The 21,786-nt window shown below is 41.1% G+C and overlaps 2 protein-coding genes across 2 annotated transcripts; both read left to right on the top strand.

Moving 5' to 3' along the window:
• The first annotated feature begins 11,218 nt into the window (after positions 1 to 11,218).
• On the top strand, positions 11,219 to 14,121 carry LOC124135137 (sialin-like). Its single transcript, XM_046500334.2, has 3 exons — positions 11,219 to 11,368; positions 12,531 to 12,663; positions 13,967 to 14,121. Exons 1-3 carry the CDS (start codon positions 11,219 to 11,221, stop codon positions 14,119 to 14,121), a joined length of 438 nt encoding a protein of 145 aa, XP_046356290.2.
• Positions 14,122 to 15,658: 1,537 nt separating this feature from the next.
• On the top strand, positions 15,659 to 18,694 carry LOC125377803 (uncharacterized transporter slc-17.2-like). The gene is made up of 2 exons (XM_048391824.1): positions 15,659 to 15,745; positions 18,134 to 18,694. The coding sequence occupies exons 1-2, from the start codon at positions 15,671 to 15,673 to the stop codon at positions 18,440 to 18,442; spliced, it is 384 nt and encodes a 127-aa protein (XP_048247781.1). The 5' UTR covers positions 15,659 to 15,670; the 3' UTR covers positions 18,443 to 18,694.
• Positions 18,695 to 21,786: the final 3,092 nt, after the last annotated feature.

Genomic DNA, 21,786 nt, shown 5'->3' with positions numbered 1-21,786 from the left:
CTGTATGATATGTGCAACTTCTAAAGTGACGCTTAATCCATGTAAATTCTCCCCTTTTCCCTGTTAACTTATAACATGTTTTGTACTCTTCTATGGGGGGATAAAAGCATATATATAAGCCTATATATATATATATATATATATATATATATATATATATATATATATCATGAAGACCCTCCACATTAATCAAACTACGCCCTCCCAATTTGGTATATATAAGCGATTAAGGAATAGCGAGGGTGGTGGGATCTATTGTCTGACATGATTCTTCGTGTGAGGGTGTCAGTACCCTGAATTTCTTGTTTCGCCGAATCAACAACACCAAAAGAATACGAAAGGACGGGCACAGCATAAGTTTTTGTTGCTTTGACTGTATTGCGAGCGTTCAACTCTGAACTCCAGATTTTCTTAAGTCTACATTTGTACTCTGTCCGAAGTTTTTCCTTAAAATGGGCATTCTGGAGTTGTTGTTGTTGTTGTTATTATTATTATTATTATTATTATTATTATTATTATTATTATTATAAGACTGTTGGATCACCAGCACATCACAGATACACAGCTTAACGGTGACGCTGTTACTTATCGCCTGGGTGATGAGTGATGGGTCTTATGCACACGAGTGGAGCACACATTGATTCACACGACACGGAGTGCACCCGAATTATTCAAGCATGAGTGTAAAACCTGTTATATATATAAATACACACATCGTACTGTTCTGTCATAAAGACATACGTCAAATTTATACCAGGATATTTGTGTGAACGGAACAGCTAGAGGAAACAGAAAAGCCATCGTCGGCATTGGAGACGCTTTTCAATTATGCCTGAGAGTAAGTATGCCAAATGATTAAATATACTTACATGTATTGTTTATATCCATCCTGTGTTTTTTACTTATATTTGGTATAATTTAACAGTTTTTAACTACATTTTACCTGTACGTTAGTCTACTTGTCACTATTTTTCATATGTACATTTTTATTTCTTGCATTTCCATGGAAACAAGTTAGATTTAAAAAGTTAAGGAGGATGTCTTGTCCATGAAGAACTCCATGTAATAAAGCGTTAAATATTTCTCTATGAAATTACTCCTCTATTCTGTATCAACCTGGAGGTGACTTTGTTCTTGTTTGCTATTTGGGCAACGTGCTAACATTCAATATTTTTTCGTTACCAAGGATACAAGTTGGATCTAAACTCACCTGAGTGTATCAGTCAAAGAGTGATGTGAGACTGACTGTCCGCATTAATGACTACCTGTAGATGATCTAATTTTTTTAGTACATTTACGATAAAGTTGTTAATGTGAACTTTAGTTACACTTTTCTCGATATAATTGTATAATTTAATTTGCCTTAGGAGTTGATGATAAAAATGTTCACGATTGAAGTTTAGTACCAAGAAGAATAGCGGACAAGTTACTTGCATACCACGGATGTCGTGCGCGTTGTTTCATGCGCTGAGATGATGGACAGCTGTACATACAGATAAAGGTGTTAACGCCTTAAATTTGTTTGCCTATCTATATCGGACCATCACTACAAGATATATTTGTTCTGTACGATATCCGAATCGCGTTATATATTTGACCCTCTGCATGTTTGAGATATTGGATCGTGTTCGGTTATTTTATGATATATTACCATATTTCTCACTACCCTCGGTCCTAACATATCGCATGTACCGATATACATGTAGAAGTTTGTCCATTTTCCCCATGTTGTTACATGTTACGAAATAGTGACTAGGTTATTGTTTTAGCAGAGGAGTGAGTGAGTGAGTGAGTTGGGTTTAACGCCGCTTTTAACAGTATTCCAGTTATATCGCGGCGTGTCAGCTTAATGTGAGAGGAAAGCCCGAAGTGATGCAGGTCTCAGACGTTTACCACTTCGGTGAAACCCACGAGCACGGGTATGGTGCTGACAAACCTAGAAACATAATCGGGGCGAACCGGGATTCGAACCCACAATCATAGGTTTCTGGCGTGCCTAAGGGACGCAACTCTGCACAGCGAATCGCGGCGCCTTAGACGACTGGGCCACCCGTGCGCCCGAGTCCCCCTTTAGAGGAGTAATGTCAGTCTAAATTATACAACATCATAAACTCTTTACTTCGAGTCAACGCCAGAGAATAAGCAGTCTAGATGATCCGACGAAACAGCTTCAATCGGGCGTAAATACAAAGTAGCCGTGGAAAATTTGTGAATAGATCACTGAAAATCAGTGATGTCACCAGGTGTTCGCGACAAGGATAAGCATGTCCTTCCCCACCAGTAGCACCCGCCACTCCACAATTGTTGTTTACGACTCCAACGACTGGGCATGCATGTTCAGATATATCTTTCACAGTGCTTGTCCATTTCTCTTTTGGACTGGATTGCATAGCTCCATAAAATTCCATGCCTCAAAGATTAACCATACTCCTTAGTGCAATCAATTTAATGACGTTTGCTCTATTCTAGAGTATTTGAATTAGGTGGAATTAATAACATGTGATTCTCAAAAGTGTCACATGACGCTCGGTGAAACCTTCGTAGAAAAAGCATGCTCGATTGTGCCTCAAAACTTGAATAGAAACGGGAATAGTACTCGACATATAGGGAAAGTTGAACAATGACTAATACGCTTCTAATCAGACTGGTTTCTTGCCCGAGAGCGCATGCGCGTCTCGCCTCACTGACTTTGGAGAAAGATGTGGACCGTAGGGCAGCGAACGCATCTAGTTCCTTATAGCCTCGTAATAGTCTCAACGATGTGGCGTGGCGTCAGTCATTGAAAGAATCCATGAATTATTTTGTCATAGATTACTGATCATGAGACACTCTCATGTTTTACTTGCATGAAGGAAGACAGATGATGGCTATAAAGGATTCCCCCTGACTTGAAGTCTTATGTGTAGGCATACAATTATCACATTCCTGTTGATATTGTGATTCACCCCGTGGTGTAGTGGATAGAGCGTCTGCCTGGAGACCTCGCCTCACTTGTTGTTTCCCTGCCTGGCGCTCGGAATTAAGAAGAAGGAAGTTTTATTTGTTTGTTGTTTAACGCCGCACTCAAAAATATTCCAGCTATATGACGATGGTCTGTAAATAACCGAGTCTGGACCAGTCAATCAAGTGTTTGATATCATGAGCATCGCTCCACGCAATTGGGATACGATAACATGCATCAACCAAATCAGCGAGCCTGACTACCCGATCCCGTTAGTCGCCTTTTACGATAAGCATAGTCGCCTTTTACGGCAAGTATCGGTTGCTGAAGATCTATTCTGCCCCGGATCTTCGCGGGTCCTTTGTGGAAGAGTAAGAGTTACTTGTAATAACGCTAAGGTCGCTTTGTTGAATGGGGACAAGGAACTGTTCGAATTTGTGTTCACCATTTATAAGCTGATCTGATTCCACCGGTTCGCGCAGAAAACGTTTATCCAACATACGGGGCCTTGTGAAACTGATAAGTACCATATCCGGTGCGCATGCGTAAACGTCCGTAATTACGAATCGAAGTCTGTTTTGGGGATAAGATTCAGTTATCATAACTCATCTCATCAAATGACGCTCGTTTCAGCGTTAATAACGTTATTCTCGACGAATATCTCGTGTGAATTCATGATTACTTTAAGTGTTAACTAATTGATAACAAATTGCTGGGCTCAGGACTATTTTATGAGTCATGCTAATAATCATACTACATGTTTTTATATAACGCTGAGTCACCGTTAGTGCTTATCTCGCGTTTTAATGTTTCATTGTCTTATTGAACAATGTTTCCGTTTTTTGTTAACGTTTGTTTGGCTGTTTAAGAGCTTTGAGACATTATTTATATTATTATAATGAAAAGGAGCTGTTCCAATTTTGTACCATTTTTTGTAAATGCACTTGACGTTAAAGAAAGGCACCTTGTCTCATAGTGACGAAAATAACCAAAAACAATGTCTCCAGTGACATTATCCGTCTTGTTGACGAGTTAATTTTTTTCAATGAGAATATTAAATTAAAACTAGATGACAACTTACATATGAATGCCATATAAAGGTTCAGTCTGGGGTCATGCACTAACGTGTCAACGCCTCATTTTAGAATTTACGGTCGCACGATTTGCTATGCATGTATTTTCTATCGAAAATGATAATTCTTCTCATTAAATGGGTGCATGCCCCCGTATTAAAATGGTTTAAGTTTTATGGCAAGTGACTGAATTAGTTGGGTTAAATCCGCTTTCAACGATAAGTCAGTTTTGTCATGGCGTTTCAGGTATAAATACAATGTGTGCGCTACCCGTGCCCCGAGTTTTATGGTGATTATTATGACTTGAGTACGAGACTTTTAAAATTCAAAAGATACTATTTTGACTTCGCATGAAACTTTTAAATTTCTCATGAGACTTTAAAACTTCGCAGGCTACTTTAAAACTTCGTAACATACATTTAAACTAAAATGCACGTATTCGTCTTCACCCCTCACGCTGGCCCGTGTTACCAATGACATACCTAACGTGTATACAGTAAACTACGTTTATAAAGAACACGCTTATTACGAACTTACGGATATAACGAACTGTTTTTGGTCCCGTTCATTTGCTGTACATACATGTATGCTTTTAACAACGAACTGCGGTTATAACGAACTAAAATGAGTAGTCCCTTAAATTTGAGTTCGTTATAACCGTAGTTTACTGTATATCAAGTGTATTACGGGTAATTTAATTGACGAGAATTTCGATCCTCCCCTTTGTGTACATACTGGCAAAATTATCAAAATGATGTTGCCGATAATTGTTTTGTTTGCGACTGAAATACATTTGTGACAATACTGGTAGGACACTGCTAACTGAATCTCATCAAAACAGTCATTAAGTCATCACTCACCGCGCTGTTAGATAAATACAGCCTCAGCAACATTGTCATTTGTGTTACTGTTACATCAGCTGTCCATGTTTGAGTGAGTGAGTGAGTATAGTTTTACGCCGCTTTTAGCAATATTCCAGCAACATCACGGCGGGGGACACCAGAAATGGGCTTCATACATTGTACCCATGTCCATGTTTGAAATTCGAAATGATATATGTAACCGTGGAAGTGCGTTTAGACACGTGTATAGCTGATCTGTATTATTTAAAAAAATAATTAAAACGTTTATAATCTTTCTGAAATTATAACATTTGTTTATATGAATGTTCCTTTTATTCATTGCATGTTTTGGACTTTCAACAACGTCACATGCTGAAGTAACATGGCTAAAAGCTGATTATTATCTCTGGTATTCAGAGGGGGCACGGGTGGCCCAGTCGTCTAAGGCGCCGCGATTCGCTGTGCAGAGTTGCGTCCCTTGGACACGCCAGAAACCTATGATTGTGGGTTCGAACCCCGGTTCGCCCGATTATGTTTCTAGGTTTGTCAGCACCATACCCGTGCTCGTGGGTTTCACCGAAGTGGTAAACGTCTGAGACCTGCATCACTTCGGGCTTTCCTCCCACATTAAGCTGACACGCCGCGATATAACTGGAATACTGTTAAAAGCGGCGTTAAACCCAACTCACTCACTCACTCACTCTGGTTTTCAGAAAATATTAATGGAATACTTTGTCATGTCTCTTAAGGAGAAGAATTATAAAAATAAAAAAAATGGGAAAAAATAGCTTCTGTTACGGACTAGATTAGCTTCATCGTGTTTTTATCTTCTTGTCTACTCCTCGTTATAGAAGCCGTGCATATTATAATTCCAACATTCCAAATGATAAAATTGTAAATTAAATCAATTTTTTTATATATGAACATTTATATAAACTTATATATGGAATTTGACATTTCAAGTATGCCAATATAGGATCTTGTCGTAAATGATTATTGTTGTGTGTAAAATACAAGGCTTATTGAAATGAAACGTGTCTATTTCAATGGTTAAGACAATCACATGTTATATTATCCGTTCAAACGTCCACCATCTTGTTTTCTTCTTATCAGAAGCAATCGAATCGGGAATCGATGACGACAAGGAGAAAGGTTTGGCGGAAATCAAAGCCCAATCGTTCTTTCAGAAGTATGGGTCATGTCGCTGGATTATTGCCTACTTAACATGCTTGGCTCGGCTGTCCCAGACTGCACAGCGACAATTTATTGGCATGTCCGTTGTGTGCATGCAAGACGGACACACCAGTTTCCTTGGTAACGAAAGTCTTAATGGAACTGTGACCATGGAAACGCACATTGCAGAAACTAATCGGACACATTTTCAGGTAAGTACATAAATATATGAAAAATAATGCACAGTTTGGTCACTATTTTCTATACAAATGCTACGGAAACGGTTCTAACATTTAGATACTTGGAGACATATTAAAAACGACACATGCGCCCTATGCTCCCAAGCGATTTAACCTTCATGGGAAGAGTTGCGTCCCTTGTAGTTGCGATGATCCGTTTGTGATGGGTTTGAATCCCAAACTGACACCGAATATCATCCTTGATCATCCACAAAATTAAATCACTTCTGCATTACTTCGGGCTTTCCTTACACATGAAGCTAACACACCACGATATATTAACGGCGTTAAACCAAAGTTACTAAATAACTCGCGAATGTTTCTTAATAGAACCCGAATTCGAAATGAGGGTGTTGGTGTCAGTGTCCAGACAATTAATGTAAAGTCATGCAGTTGGGAAACGTAATGGACAATCTTCTGTTTAAATATGATTTTGAGAATCGAACATTTAGACATGATTAAATTTTCTTTATTTATTCTTGATTTATTTTTTTAGATCGCCGAATTTGATTGGGACTCTGAGTTTGAAGGCCTGATACTGACGTCATATACCATCGGCTTTATTTTCACGCCAGTTGTCGGTGGATATGTGGCGGGAAAGTTTGGCAGCAAACTTGTAATCGCAATATCGGTGGCAGTGGGTTCCCTGGCGACATTGTTGACACCCATTGCAGCGAGATGGAATGCAGATGCCTTGATTGTACTGAGAATAATTGTCGGGTTCTTCATGGTGAGCAATGTAACCATTATTAATATTATTATTATTATTACAGATTCAAATAAAAAATGCAGCAAAGAGGTTTTAGATGATTTCGAAAGCGAAAGCGATGTCTGCATATTTGCCATGTTTTTCCTCTATCTTGTCAATCACATAACTGTAAAAGGGACAAAAAATTCAATGATATAAATAATTTCATTGGATTTATCAAAAAGGACGAGATCAGGTTTGTTGGCCTGGATACGTCTGAGGCTGTATACGTGCCTATTCCAAAGGATTTTGTATTTATCATTTTCCATGACGCCCTCTTCATATTCCGAGTCGTACCATGGGTAGACCTCTGTGTCAAAACCACAAGCATGGCGAAGGCGGTAATACAATGATCGAGCCACCCGAACATGGCGCTTAAGAAACTGTGTCTGTGCCAAATCTGGACATCCACTGACAATGTGTTGGACAGTCTCATTAAATTCATTACATAATCTACATTTCATATTCACTTTTTGATGCAAAATCACACATTGACGGTTTCGAGTTGGAAGTGACTGGTCCTAAGCAGCAAACAGAAAGCCTTCTGTTTCACTTTTCAGGCCAGACGACTTCATCCAAGTGAAGGACTCTGCAGGATTGCTGATCCTCTCAACACACTGCACATAAACGCGTACGGTTATAATCGTCCTGTAGTATTATCTCGGACTTTAATTGTATTTAAATATCAAAATCTCTTTCAGGGCACTATTGATCCTGCTATTCAAGGCCTATGGGCAAAGTGGGCCCCGAAGTATGAAAAAAGCCAGCTCACAACAACCTCTTTTTCGGGTAATTTTCCATAAATTTGTTATTTGCTCCTTGGTTGTGTGTAAGTTGGCAATATTCCAGCAATATCACGGCGGTGGACATCAAAGCTGGGCTTCACACATTGAACCCATGTTTAAAATCGAATCCGGGCCTTTGGCGTGACGAGCGAATGCTTTAACCACGAGGCTACCCCACCGCCCTTAACAAAATAACATAATTAAGACAAACATAAAATGTGTACTTTAAATCTTCCTCATTGTTTTGGGTTGTTGGAACGAACAATAAATATCTAGGAATGATTATTCCCGGTTGAAAACATGATAATGTAATGGCGAAAGGAAGTGGTGGGATTCATATCCTAGGTTCCGTACTGATGCTGATGTGTAGATTTGAAGTCACGTAGATAGTTGGTTGGTTTGTTGTTTAACGCCGCACTCAAAAATATTCCAGCTATATGACGGCGGTCTGTAAATAATCGAGTCTGGACCAGGCAAGCCAGTGATTAATATCATGAGCATCGATCCACGCAAATGGGATCGATGACATGCATCAACCGAGTCAGCAAGCCTGACCACCCGATCCCGTTAGTCGCCTCTTACGACAAGCATAGTCACCTTTTACAGCAAGCATGGGTTGCTGAAGAGCTATTCTACCCCGGATCTTCACGGGTCCCTCTGCATAAGAAGGGCATCGATAATATAAATGATGTCAATAAGAATAGAATAGAATATGTGAGGTTTGAATTGTATGATTTGTTTATTCAGGAGTTGCTATCGCCGGCATCCTGACGTTTTTCATTTCCGGGTTTCTGTGCGACATCGACCTCGATAATGGATGGCCGTTCACCTTCTACGTGTTTGGTATGTTTATGCAATAACGTCTACTATCTAGGAACATTACATTCTGGAATACTTACAGTCAATTAATTACGATAGGGGCCTGTAAGCGAATATGAAATTTAACCTGTTATTTGGTCAATAAGAAACTTATAGGACAATATAAAATAAAGATAAGATAAGCCGCTATGTGCCAATGCATAAATAATAGTACATTAATCCTCACAACTGCCCCTCCGACCAATTAATCTAGCTGGTGATTGAGGACACGAGAAACGATTCGCCCCTTTACGGACGGACGATTCGATTTTCGTGGTGTTGGATGGGCGGGTGTTGATTGGTTAAAGTGTGTGCGTGTTTGTGTTTGTGTGTTTGTGTGTGTGTGTGTGTGTGTGTGTGTGTGTGTGTGTGTGGTGTGTGTGTGTGTGTGTGTGTGTTTTTAGGGGGTGGGGGGTGGGGTGTTAGGGTACCGAAAAATATAAATTGACCCAGTAAATGCTTGATAAACCTAATTCGGTCCTATTTAAGAAATATGACGTCGGCTGACACCAGAGTGAGTGAGTTTGGTTTTACGCCGCTTTTAGCAATATTCAAGCAATATCACGGCGGGGGACACCAGAAATGATCGAATCCGGGGCTTCGGCTTGACGAGCGAACGCTTTAACCACTAGGCTACCCAACCGCCCCACTGACACCAGACATGGGATTCTCACATTGTAAGGAATTGATAGGAATTGAACTCGGTTTGACAAGTGAACGTTTTAACAGGTGGGCTACCCCAATGCCCATGTATTCTGTCAACGTTGTGAATACGTCATGCATGAAGTGGACTCGTTGTAAGCGATGTTTATCTGTGTAGGTGGTTTCGCGGCTCTTGTGCTGCTTCCATGGACCTTCACTGTATTTGACACCCCCGACTCCCATCCGAGAATCTCAGAGGAGGAACTCGGCCTCATCGTTAAAGGAAATGCTTCAAGTCAATTGAAAAAGGTAAGCCACGTGTACTGATGACAAAAACCGCCTCCGTGGTCTAGTGGTAGAGCGTCCGCCCGAAGAGCGGAAGGTCGGGGTTCGATCCCCTGCCGCGCCATTCCAAAAGACGTAAAAAGATGGTATTTGTTGTTACCCTGTCTGGCGCTCGGCATTAAGGGGCTAAAACAAGGACTGGTCGGCTCGGGGTCAGTGTACTGTGTCCCAGTTTGGATATTCATGTTAAACTGCGGCATAGTATCTCAGTGTGCTTGCACTATAAATCGGCATCAGACCGGACTAGTACAAGCAGCCACACACACACATACACGTGCATGCACGTCGCTATATAAGTGCAATAATCTTGGACGCAACGTTGAACCCCATTTCACCTCACCTCACCTCACCTCACCTCACCTCACCTCACCTCACCTCACCTATACTAGTGACATGAATTCATCCCAACAGGCCTTCTTAATATCGAGGGGGTTGGGGGGCCCCACTCGTCTAATGCGCCGCAATTCGCTGTGCAAGGTTATGTCCCTTGGGTACGCCAGAAACCAATTAAAGTGGGTTCGAATTCCAATACGCCCGGGTTATGTCTCTAGGGTTGTCAGCATCATACCCGTGTTCGTTGCTGGTTTCACTGAAGTGGTAAACGTCTGAGATCTGCAACACAATGTATACAAGTTAATACGACGAGCTCCTTTATGACGGAGGGAAAATAAATTGGGTGTTTCCCAATGAAGCCCGCTGTGACAGTGCTAGAATATTGCCGAATGCGGCATAAAACTATACCCTACTTCCTCACTCCCAGTGACATCATTCAGAGAAATCCCTAGATTGAACTTATATAGATTGTCTTATATAGTATTATACTTACATATATATTATTTTACAGCTTATACGAATTAAACTCCAAATAATTAAATTTTCGTTATGTTCAATGACATTCCTGCATTCTGATTAGCTGAATTGGTCACGTGTTATTGTATTCATTTCCCAATATACAGCGGATTCTTACAAAAGTTTGCACTTCGGTTTTTCGATTCATACCACAATGAACCGAAAAAATACACAGTCAATCCTTAATAGAAAATCCTCAAAAATATCAAGGCGACGAAACTGTTTCCACACTCATAAAAAATCTCTGACAAAGCCAGAGTTCAGTGTACACTTCCGACTGTATCAAAAGCACGTGTTTATGGATCTCTATCGTGAAATAGCGTTAATCCTGACGGTAGCTTTACCAGTGAAATCCACCGGAACATTGAAACAGTGAAATTGTTCGGAGAATTGCAAGTATTACTCTGGACATTTTCACTGGCAAATATACGTCATGTACACATCAGTAATCGCGCTATTTATCTCCGAGTCTGACCACCCGATCCAAAATGCCAATTCAAGTTTTGCGAAATACGTTCGTTTAGAGTTCCCTTCTGGTGGCCTACCAGCGGTCACGTGTCACAAGGGGCAGATAACTCATAACGTCAAAATGGAAAATGCCATTTTCTGTCGCCTCTGTCGACAAGTATAGGTTGCTGGGGACATATTATAACCCGGGATTTTATCATATAGACAAGTTAAGGTAACTTGTTTTAGAACTGATATTATACACATCTACTTCAGATGCCGAATCCCCCATGGAAGAAGATTTTCACTTCCCTGCCTTTCTGGTCCATCATCATCGCTCACATCTCGTACTCGTGGGTAACGTCGTGGGTGATGGCGTATCTGCCCACGTACATGAAGGAGGTCCTAGACTACGATATAGAGGAGGTGAGGCAAAGACACCAGCACCCAGACATCCTCGGCCATCGAGGGCATAATATCTTATCTAGTGTGATAAATACACAGGACCCACTCATCACCATAGCTACGTTTCGTGGCCTCACAATCTACCACTCTAACTCAGCACATAATGTATTTGGAGTCGTTGAATGCGAATCGGGCAAAACGAAACTATGGTGACGACTTTGACCAGGGTATGTATCATAATTGAATGGACATAAAATACCCTGGATACCCGAAGATGCGATACGTGCACTGCTATTACGATCTAGGTGTATGAACTGACATCTTCCCGAAGCAAGGGAGTTATAAAGTTATAAAAGTTCAGCTTCCACCCTTGCCGCGTTACATTTTGGCTGGTCCAATCAAAATGGCGATCCGAAATCGAAATTTGCAAAGCATGTACACCGCCAACTCGTTGTTAATCAAGATGCTCACATGATTTGATGCACTTCGCCATGTAAGACCCGTTTTATCATAATATAGATCTTGATTGTCTTGTCTTGACGCCGCCATTTTGTTTGAAACAATTGCAAGTGACACGAGAGGTGGAATCTAATTGGTCCATAGGAGAGGCATAGATGGGACATGATTTGTAACAGCCACTGGTGGCGCTACGATCGAGCCCAGGAAAACCAGCCTAGTTCGGCAAGGGTGGAAACTGGACTTTTAAAGTCAGTTAACTCTCTTGCCTCGGGAAGATAGATTCTGACATAAACTTCTAGGCTTGTCAGCACCATACCCGTGCTCATGGGTTTTACTAAAGTGGTAAACGTCTGAGACCTGCATCACTTCGAGCTTTCCTCCCACATTAAGCTGCCTCGCCTTGATATAACTGGAATACTGTTTCGGCGGCGTTAAACCCAACTCCTCAACTCAACTCAAAGCCTTGTAACTATGCTTATCGTAACAGTTGACTAAATGGATCGGAAGGTCAGGCCCGGTGAGATGACTGATCATTCTTTCATTCACTGGTTTGCCTGGTCCAGTCTGGATTATTTACAGGCCTCCATGACATATCTGCAGTATTGCTGATAGTGATGATAAACATTAAATAACATTCCCTCATTCCTAATGCCTGACGATAGAACCCAAATCTGGGAATCTGATCTCGTTGTACTCCTGTTAATATTCCTGTTGTTTTGTGCAGAACGGCATTCTGGCCTCCATGCCGTTTGTTGGACGCTTTATATCCGGGCTTCTTTGCGGCTTTGCTTCTGATTGGGTGCTGCAGAAACACATATTCACAACGGCGCAAGTCCGGAAGATCTTCCAGTTCACTGGTAATCCGTTTTTAAAAATAAATAAATTCAGTGTGATACCTATTTTTAATTATGTTTAAACCAGAGACCTTTAAATGATTCAGTGTTCGCTGTGGAACAATACAAACAACAACCTCGATTACCCAGTGTATTAAGAGCGTATCTCAATATCTCCATATTTCTCATTCGTTTTGAGCCCTGTTCGAATAGCTCGACGCTAAAGAATAGCAGTCCGATGAAATTACTCTCAACAGAGAGAGAGAGAGAGAGAGATAGAGAGAGAGAGAGAGAGAGAGAGTGCATACATTTGGAAGTTGCACTCAGTAATATTCCAGCTTCATAACGGCGGTCTGTAAATAATCGCGTCTGGACCAGACAATCCAGTGATTGACATCAGGAGCATTGATACACGCAATTGGGATACGATGACATGCATCAACCACGTCAGTGAGCCTGACCACCCGATCCCGTTAGTCGCCTCTTACGACAAGCATAGTCGCCTTCTTCGGCAAGCATGGGTTGCTGAAGACCTATTCTACCCCGATATAACTTGTGTTGACTATGTTATGCGATCCAATTGATCCATTGTACTTTCCCTTGATTTGAAACGTGCAATGCTCCCAAAAAGTGTACATGACACCTTTATTATTTTTGTGCGTTTTCATGCTCATAGAGCAAGCTTGGGGAAGGCAAATATTCATACATCAGGAATCCTGTTGCTGAGAATACAAAACAAGCGTCGTTTTGCTAAGTGAGTGAGTATGATTTTACGCCGCTGTTTTTGCAATATACCAGCAATATCACGGCGGGGGGAACCAGAAATGGGCTTCACACTTTGTACCCATGTGGGGAATCGAACCCAGGTCTTCGGCGTGGCGAGCGAACGCTTTAACCACTAGGCTACCCCACCACCCCCATTTTGCTGAGATTAAACAACAAGAGTGTCATTTTGCTGAGAGTAAAAGCTTTTGTATAATTTATATGAAAGGAAAGTCTTGACCTCAAAAGTCTTTGAATATTATCCAAATTATCCAAAATCAGGTGTTCATAAGCACATAACACCGTTAATGTTCGACGGCCATACTGCAGCAGTTTGTTAACATTGGACCTTACAAGAAGACACTAATCTGCACGTAGCATTACTCCTCCATCTGTCTGATTAAACACGACAAGATGTTCTTTTATTAGCAGGAAATTATCGGAGCGGGATATATATTCAGACGGGCGAATGGGTACTTAGCTTTTGTTACATTATCTTCTACACTAGACGGTAATGTAAAACTGACGGAGGAGAAACATTCAGACGGTCGTATTTGGGTTGCAGGCAATGTCGTGTGTGCTGCCTGTACCATCACCATCGGCTTTCTGGACAAGGAACATCGGACTCTGGCGGTTGTACTTCTCGTCGTCGGCTTGTCCTTCCAGAACTTTACATCGGTCGCTTTTAGAATCAACCACCTCGATATAGCGCCAAGGTAGGAAGGACCAAGGTTCTTCAAACCCTTGTGCAGAATGTTTCCCTTCTGTGAAGTAACTACGGATATAACACACCCAATGGGATCTTTAATTTCAGTCCGTTATATTGACTGTCCGACATCCAAATTAACATACACATTTGGGATTGCTTGAGGCACAATATAGCCGAACGATCTTTTTCAGGACGTCTTATAACATTTTAAAATATATCTGAGCCCCTTCCCACCGAGGAACCAGATTAGTTTCATTAGTTCAAGTGACTATTACACTACATAACACAACCTGGTGCCAACTGGTACCCTTTAACAACTATACCTATATATATTAAATTGTATTTTTAAGCAACTTTTTGTCATAGAAAAGAACTTAAAATAAATAATCTACAGACAGAGAGATAGTTTACTTATATCTCACCTTGGCCACACATACAATGTAAAAGTGTTCAACCAAAAAGTAAAATATGCTCAAGCCAAAACTACAGGAGTTATGAAAGACAATCAGATATATACACATACAATATGATAGATAAATAAGATAGATTAATAGTGTATGTGCACATAACCAATATAGATAATAGACTAAGATAAGACACGAAGCGTGTAGTATATTAAGCGTGTATACACATATAAAAGATTCAGTAATTATAAATACAAGTATACATTTTTACATACACAAATACATGCTCTTCTCGTGAGTAGAATATCCTTGAAGGTTTTGGCTAATAGTGATGAGTTGCTAAAAATGTGACATAACTTTTGATCATTAGATAAATCTGCAAAACCGGTAACTATTTCATTGAAACGTTGTAAAATGGGTAAAGTAAAACTGGTATATATAGGGCAGTCAAAGAGAACACGGATTTGGTTCTCGGTAGCATTTGGGCAGGCGAAACCATATCTCTCACTGGGTGGTATAGTTTCACATCTTCCTGAATCGAGCCGCAGCTGAGGAGCTACACCACAACGACATTGAGCTAGCGCCCGTCGTTTTCATCAGCACATACTTCTTAAAACGTAGTCCTTTGCATGATAAAACTTCTTAAAGGTTTTGTTTTTTCGTTGTGACAAGGGGGCACGGGTTGCCCAGTCGTCTAAGGCGCCGCGATTCACTGTGCAGAGTTGCGTCCCTTGGGCACGCCAGAAACCTATGATTGTGGGTTCGAATCCCGGTTCGACCCGATTATGTTTCGCGGTTTGTCAGCACAATACCCATGCTCGTGGGTTTCACCGAAGTGGTAAACGTCCGAGGCCTGCATCACTTCGGGCTTTCCTCCCACATTAAGCTGACACGCCGCGATATAACTGGAATACTGTTAAAAGCGGCGTTAAACCAAACTTACTCACTCACTCAGATTTGGCCCAGTAATTTGCTTATTGTAACAGTGGACTAAATGGATCGGAACTTTAGGGCTACGACAGTCCTAAGTCTATGTTAAGGTATCGGCGTGCGATCACCTTAGCGCTAAGATCGCTCTGTACAACGGCACCCTGGTCGCTTCTGTTTGTTGATGGTAATTGATGTTTGTCCATATTTCAGGTACGCCAGCGTTCTCATGGGAATCACCATGACGTGTGCTTTCGCTGCGGCCCTTTCCGCTCCTCTCATCACTTCTGCAATTGTCCAAGAGGTGAGCACTTAGCTTATTTAACAAATAATTGCATGCAATATTTGGTAGAGTAATATTCCTTTGCTGCCTGTTCGAAAAATGTTTCAGCCGAACGGATACGAACACTTCCCTGTTGTAGTGTGCGGGATCGTTACTTTCCTTTAGATGTTTGCAAGGCAATGAAGGGTTACTTCCCTTTGGCTGGTCGCAATGTTCTTAACAACCAAATGATATGTTTCGTGATAGATTTACGATACATCCAAGTTACGAGAAACAATATTGCACATACTACCTTACCAAATATGTTTTACGTGACAATTAGAAATATTGCATCTGTGTTGTAAGATCGCCGTGCGGATTCTGGGATTAAATCGAAGTAACTATCAAGGGCGGATCCAGGATTTTGAAAATGGAGCGGTCAAAATTATCGAAATCCTCTCTTTTGTACTGCCTAGTACATACTACACATTTTTTATAAAACGCGGGGGAGGGGGCTCTAGACCCCCACTGTAACCATCGCGTGTTTTTCAGAACATATTCGAAACTAGTGCATAGCTGTTCTTATTATATCTAGGATTCAAATGTCCGGATAGCATTCAATCTCATTAAAATCAGATCTTAGCTCTCGCTACCGCTAAACAAAGATCTGAGGACATCCCATTGGGGGTCACGTCACAAGACCTTTCATCCGACCAATCAGAGCATCGCTTACAAGATCATGAAAGTGACAGTCGGAAAGTGATTTCTAATCATGCAGCCTCGAAAACTTTAAACCGGGGTATTACGAACGATAGTTACGGGCTTAACGACTGAATGCATACCATCTAGACCATATACTAGCCATTCGAGAGTGTTCTTTTGTTCAGGTTTTAAATTTTTAAGCGAGAATTTGTCAAAATATGTTTCGAAGCGTAGTACCAAATTTGAAATTATTGCCGTAAAGCACGAGAAAGCTGCCTTCTGACTGGCTAATGTCGACTTCTTGTCAGTAATTCCATTGGTCGGTCAGAGTTCGCGAAAGGTCGATCTGACGTGACCCGTAATGGGATGTCCTCAGATCTTTGTTTAGCGGCAGGGAGAACTAAGATCTGATTTTAATGAGATTGGGATAGCATTGTGAAATGGTACTGAATGTTGTCAGAGTTACCTCCCCTGTCATGTCATGTAATCCAGAAGTATTTTCTTTGTGGCCAGTCTCATTAAAACCAGGCCTTGTACTCCGTGACAATACGTCTCTATTACATGATCCGGCGACACCTCCATAATAAGCCGTGTCACGTGAACAACAGCAAATCAGCGTCGGGGTTTCTAATTTTTTGGGGCGGTGGGGTAGCCTAGTGGTTAAAGCGTTCGCTCGTCACGCCGAAGACCCGGGTTCGTTTCCTCAAATGGGTGAAATATGTGAAGCCCATTTCTGGTGTCCCCCGTCGTGATATTACTGGAATGTCGCTACAAGCGGCGTAAAACCATACTCACTCACTCCAAATTATAGGTGCGATTGTCGTTGATTTGTTCCATATCCTGTCTATTTGAAAGCCGTGACATCTGCACCCGAAGATGAGTACCGTCGAAGGAATAGTTGTGTTCTGTGTAAATTTTCTTTTTGTTAGAATCGAAATATCCGAATCGAGGTGTTGAGGCCATGAAGCGCCAGTAGTTTTAGAAAGCTGAGAGCTGATTGGCTGACCCACGCATTCTTCATTTAGACTGGACAGCTATAGTTCGCTCAGGGTTCTCCCGACGTCACCTACTATGGAGGTGTCATCATATCTTAAGGTTACACACACAACCAAATGATTTCCATAGACTTCTATAGTAACGTTATATTTTCTTTAAAATTACTGAGCAACCATGCTATTACCTGTACGTGTGTGCACAGTGTGGCCTTAGAGCAGCAATAAAAGCACAAAAAATGACTAGCTTAGCCAACTCAGCCGAGTACAGGAAGTTAAACACACCACCCCCAGTTCCGCACCAAATGTTATTTGCTCGAAAATATCTGTGGTCACATTCAGCATAAGTTATCATGTTTAAAAGGACCGCACTAAATATAGAAAAAGCATGGTCAGTTATAATTACTGGATGGATGTACATTTCAAAAACATAAAAACACAAAATCAGCCAATCACAGTTACCAGATAATTCAGTCTGCCAAAACTGTTTGTTGAACGACTGATTCTGATTTGGGGTATTAGAACTTTACCGCAGAGAGTAAAGGATATATCTTGATGTTATTGACATTGTAGCTGGATGGACTATGACCTGACCAGTGTTAATGATGCAATATGCTCTTGTCCAAACGTTTGAGGCATGCATCTCTTTCCTTCCACACCAAGCTAATACCGTTATAGAACCGAAATACTGCTCAAAGCCGCGTCAAACCAATGCCCCTTACCTCTTACATTTCAGCACACCCAACAAGAATGGCGGATCGTTTTTTTCCTGGTGGCTGGATTTAACATTGTCGGGGGGCTAGTGTTTGTGGTGTTTGCCAAAGGTGAAGAACTAGATTGGGCCAAAGACACTCCCGCGGTGACACCCGATGCCGAGGTTGGTGAGAAACCACCCCTCGACAGTCCATTCAATATGGAAACATCCAAATATGGCAACGGGAATATCAACAAAGGTTACCTCGGAGATACTGACAGTGAGATCTCTGCGACAGAGAGTGACTTAGGGCAAAAAGAGTTGTCCCAAAAGAAAAATTGCCACGTCTAACATACAAAATTTTGATGGTAGACTGTGAAGAGTGTTCATGTAGATAGTGTTCATATGTAAATATACGTGTACATATATCATTTATTCAGGAAGAGCAAAATAATGCATTTGTAAACAAGTTAGCTTGTTTGGTTGATATGAGATCTAATAGTGATCGAAGCCTTGAGTATAGACACCATATACATGTTTGTGTAAAAAGGTGGTGAAATGGGGTTTAACGTCGTGTCAAAGATTGTTGCACTTATATAGCGACGTGCATGTACGTGTGTGTGTTTGTGTGCCTGCTTGTACTAGTCCGGACTGATGCCGATTTATAGTGCTAGCTCACTGAGATACCATGCCGCAGTTTAACATGAATACCCCTCTGAGACACAGCATACTGACTCCGAGCCGATCAGTCCTTGTTTTAGCCCCTTAATCCCGAGCGCCAGACAGGGTAACAACAAGTACCATCTTTTAACGTTTTTTGGTATGACGCGGTCGGTGATCGTACCCCGGACCTTCTGCTCTCCGGGCGGACGCTCTACCATTAGATCACGGATGCGGTCTTGTGTATAAAGAGTTTGGCGTATTTAAGTTACGTTATGGTATGTCAGCCTGACGTGGGATTATTTCAGTTACATCCAAGATGTCAGCTTGATATGGGACGAAAGCCTGAAATGTACGTGAAACCTGTGATCATGGTTAAACGTCTGAGACTGTAACTGACATACTCCTACAAGCAGCTGACAAGCCGTGATGTAACTGTAATACTCCTACATCAATTCTACTCGGCGAGGGGCGGTGGGGTAGTCTAGTGGTTAAAGCGTTTGCTCGTCACGTCGAAGGCCCGGGTTCGATTCCCCACGTGGGTACAATGTGTGAAGCCCATTTCTGGTGTTCACCGCCGTGATATTGCTGGAATATTGCTGGAATATTGCTAAAAGTGACGTAAAGTACAACTCACTCACTCTACACAGCGAACCGCTGCGTCATAGATGACGTTATCAGTGCTTCATACTGAATGTTGTGTCAGCAGAGTGTGTGAGTTTAGCAATATTCCAGCAATATCACGGCGGGGACACGAGAAATGGGCTTCACACGTTGTACCCATGTGGGGAATCGAACCCGGGTCTCCAGCGTGACGAGCTGCAGACTACTCGACTAGGCTACTCGACCGCCCGTCAGTAGACTGATCTGTGTAGTTAACCACAAACTAAAGTGTATTTTTGTTGCAAGAACCATCGAGTCTCATTCATGCAAAGGATGGGGTAGGATATAAGGTTTATCTTTATCCCATTGGAAGTGTGTTTATGTTACGAAAAACTTTGTTATACTGATATGGTCGACATCAAGTCTATGACAAACTAGAGAGCATATATATGTATCTATCAGCGCTAATTAACTGTTAAGTGTTAGCATCCATTTGTCCATTGCTAATCACCCATCAGTGCCAATTAACTGTTGGCGTCCCTTGTTTCCACCTATCGTATTACGTTTGTTGTTCTTACGGGTACATACATATGTTCTCTGCATCATAGCATTCATTCACTTGATGAAGGAGTAAGTGTAAACTCCGAAACGTTGTGTTCCTCATAATAAAGATGTTTCCATCCATAAATTCTCTTCCTTTTGTGTATCACTTCTATATGCCATTCGGGGGCACGGGTGGCCCAGTCGTCTTAGGCGCAGCGATTCGCTGTGCAGAGTTGCGTCCCTTGGGCACGCCAGAAACCTATGATTGTGGGTTCGAATCCCGGTTCGCCCCGATTATGTTTCTAGGTTTGTCAGCACCATACCCGTGCTCGTGGGTTTCACCAAAGTGGTAAACGTGTGAGACCTCCATCACTTCGGGCTTTCCTCCCACATTAAGCTGACACGCCGCGATATAACTGGAATAATGTTAAAAGCGGCGTTAAACCCAACTCACTCACTCACTCTATATGCCATTCAAAGACAAGATAAACATTGTCAAAATCTTCTTAGATATGCAGTTAGCTAACGATTGTAAATTTATACCTAAAATGTTAAGTAAAGTACTAGCCAACTCACTCGATATACTGTGTCGCGGGAGTTGAAGCTAACTGTGACATTATCTGAAGCCTATCTGTACAAACCTATCCATGGATCCATTATACCGCTAAACGGCAGCGAGAACTAAGATCTGATTTTAACGAGATTGAGAATTATTACAAATATAGAGGATATTTCATGTGTCGAGTGAAATATCATGTTTCTCTTTCCCCGTCACTAGATGGGAGAAACATGACATTTCACTCGATACATAAAATATCCTATTTATTATATACATGTTGTGTAGTTGGCTACCGGAAAATTAATTATTTTTTTTCAAATGTAAAACCTTGAAACGTAAATTCTCCCTATCTTACACACAGGGATGAGTGACCACCCCTAGTATTTGAAACTAAACAAGTGGTTTCGTGTAACAAAAACGCTTTAGGGTCGAAAATTCTGTATCATGTATATAGATGTGATTATATACAAAATCAACTTTCACAAAACGAGACCGCTGTTGTAAACGAAAGAATACACGCTGGTCAAGTAACAACAATGGTGATTTGCGAAACGAACAGTTCGATTGACGGTTTAAATGAGAAATTAACAGTTTACAACGAAGCATTTCAAGAAAATAACAATCGCAATGAAGCGATATTAACTACATGAATGACCATCTGTCATTATGTTGCCTTGTCAATGTGGAACTAACGTAAAAAGGACGTCCACAATTTGTGTAGGGTTAGACACTTACGATAAAGGGAGACAATTTGAGGGGAGGTAACTCTTGTATGACAATAGTTCCGTCAAAGTGTTCTGTTCACAGCAATGAAATGTCACGTATTATGTTCTCTGCAATGAAAATTTCGCTTTTGTCAACTTCAGAAAATTCAGTCTTTCCACTGAAGTATATAAAAAAGTCGGTTTTGCAAAATATTGAAAAAAGTGAAGATGAATCATGCAATCAAGAATCTGAGATTATAGAACGTATTTTCTTTTATTTCAATGATTCTAGAAACCTTTTAAAAAATCATTCAATGGGATGAAGAAAGAACTAGTAAGACCCTGCATCTCGATAATGTGTTATTCATAATTGGAGACCCCAACCGTAGCATTTCCGAAAACCACCTTTGTATTATTTTGAAAACATATATTAACCTTAGCCGCCATGGAAATAGCATTCCTTACTTTAGCCAAATATTATATCTGATAAAGAATTACTACATCATAAATATATATATATACCTGAGACAGTGTTAAGATAAACCAAAAATGGTAAATTCTTAACTTAGATCAGATACTGCTATCCTAGTTCCTCATCAACACCCTTCTTTTCTGATGGACAACCA

This window comes from Haliotis rufescens, unplaced genomic scaffold, assembly GCF_023055435.1.
Source record: "Haliotis rufescens isolate VD_foot unplaced genomic scaffold, xgHalRufe1.0.p SCAF_10, whole genome shotgun sequence".
Lineage (NCBI taxonomy): Eukaryota > Metazoa > Mollusca > Gastropoda > Lepetellida > Haliotidae > Haliotis > Haliotis rufescens.
The sequence above is the reverse complement of the archived record's forward strand: the minus strand, read 5'-3'. Positions and strand labels throughout refer to the sequence as shown.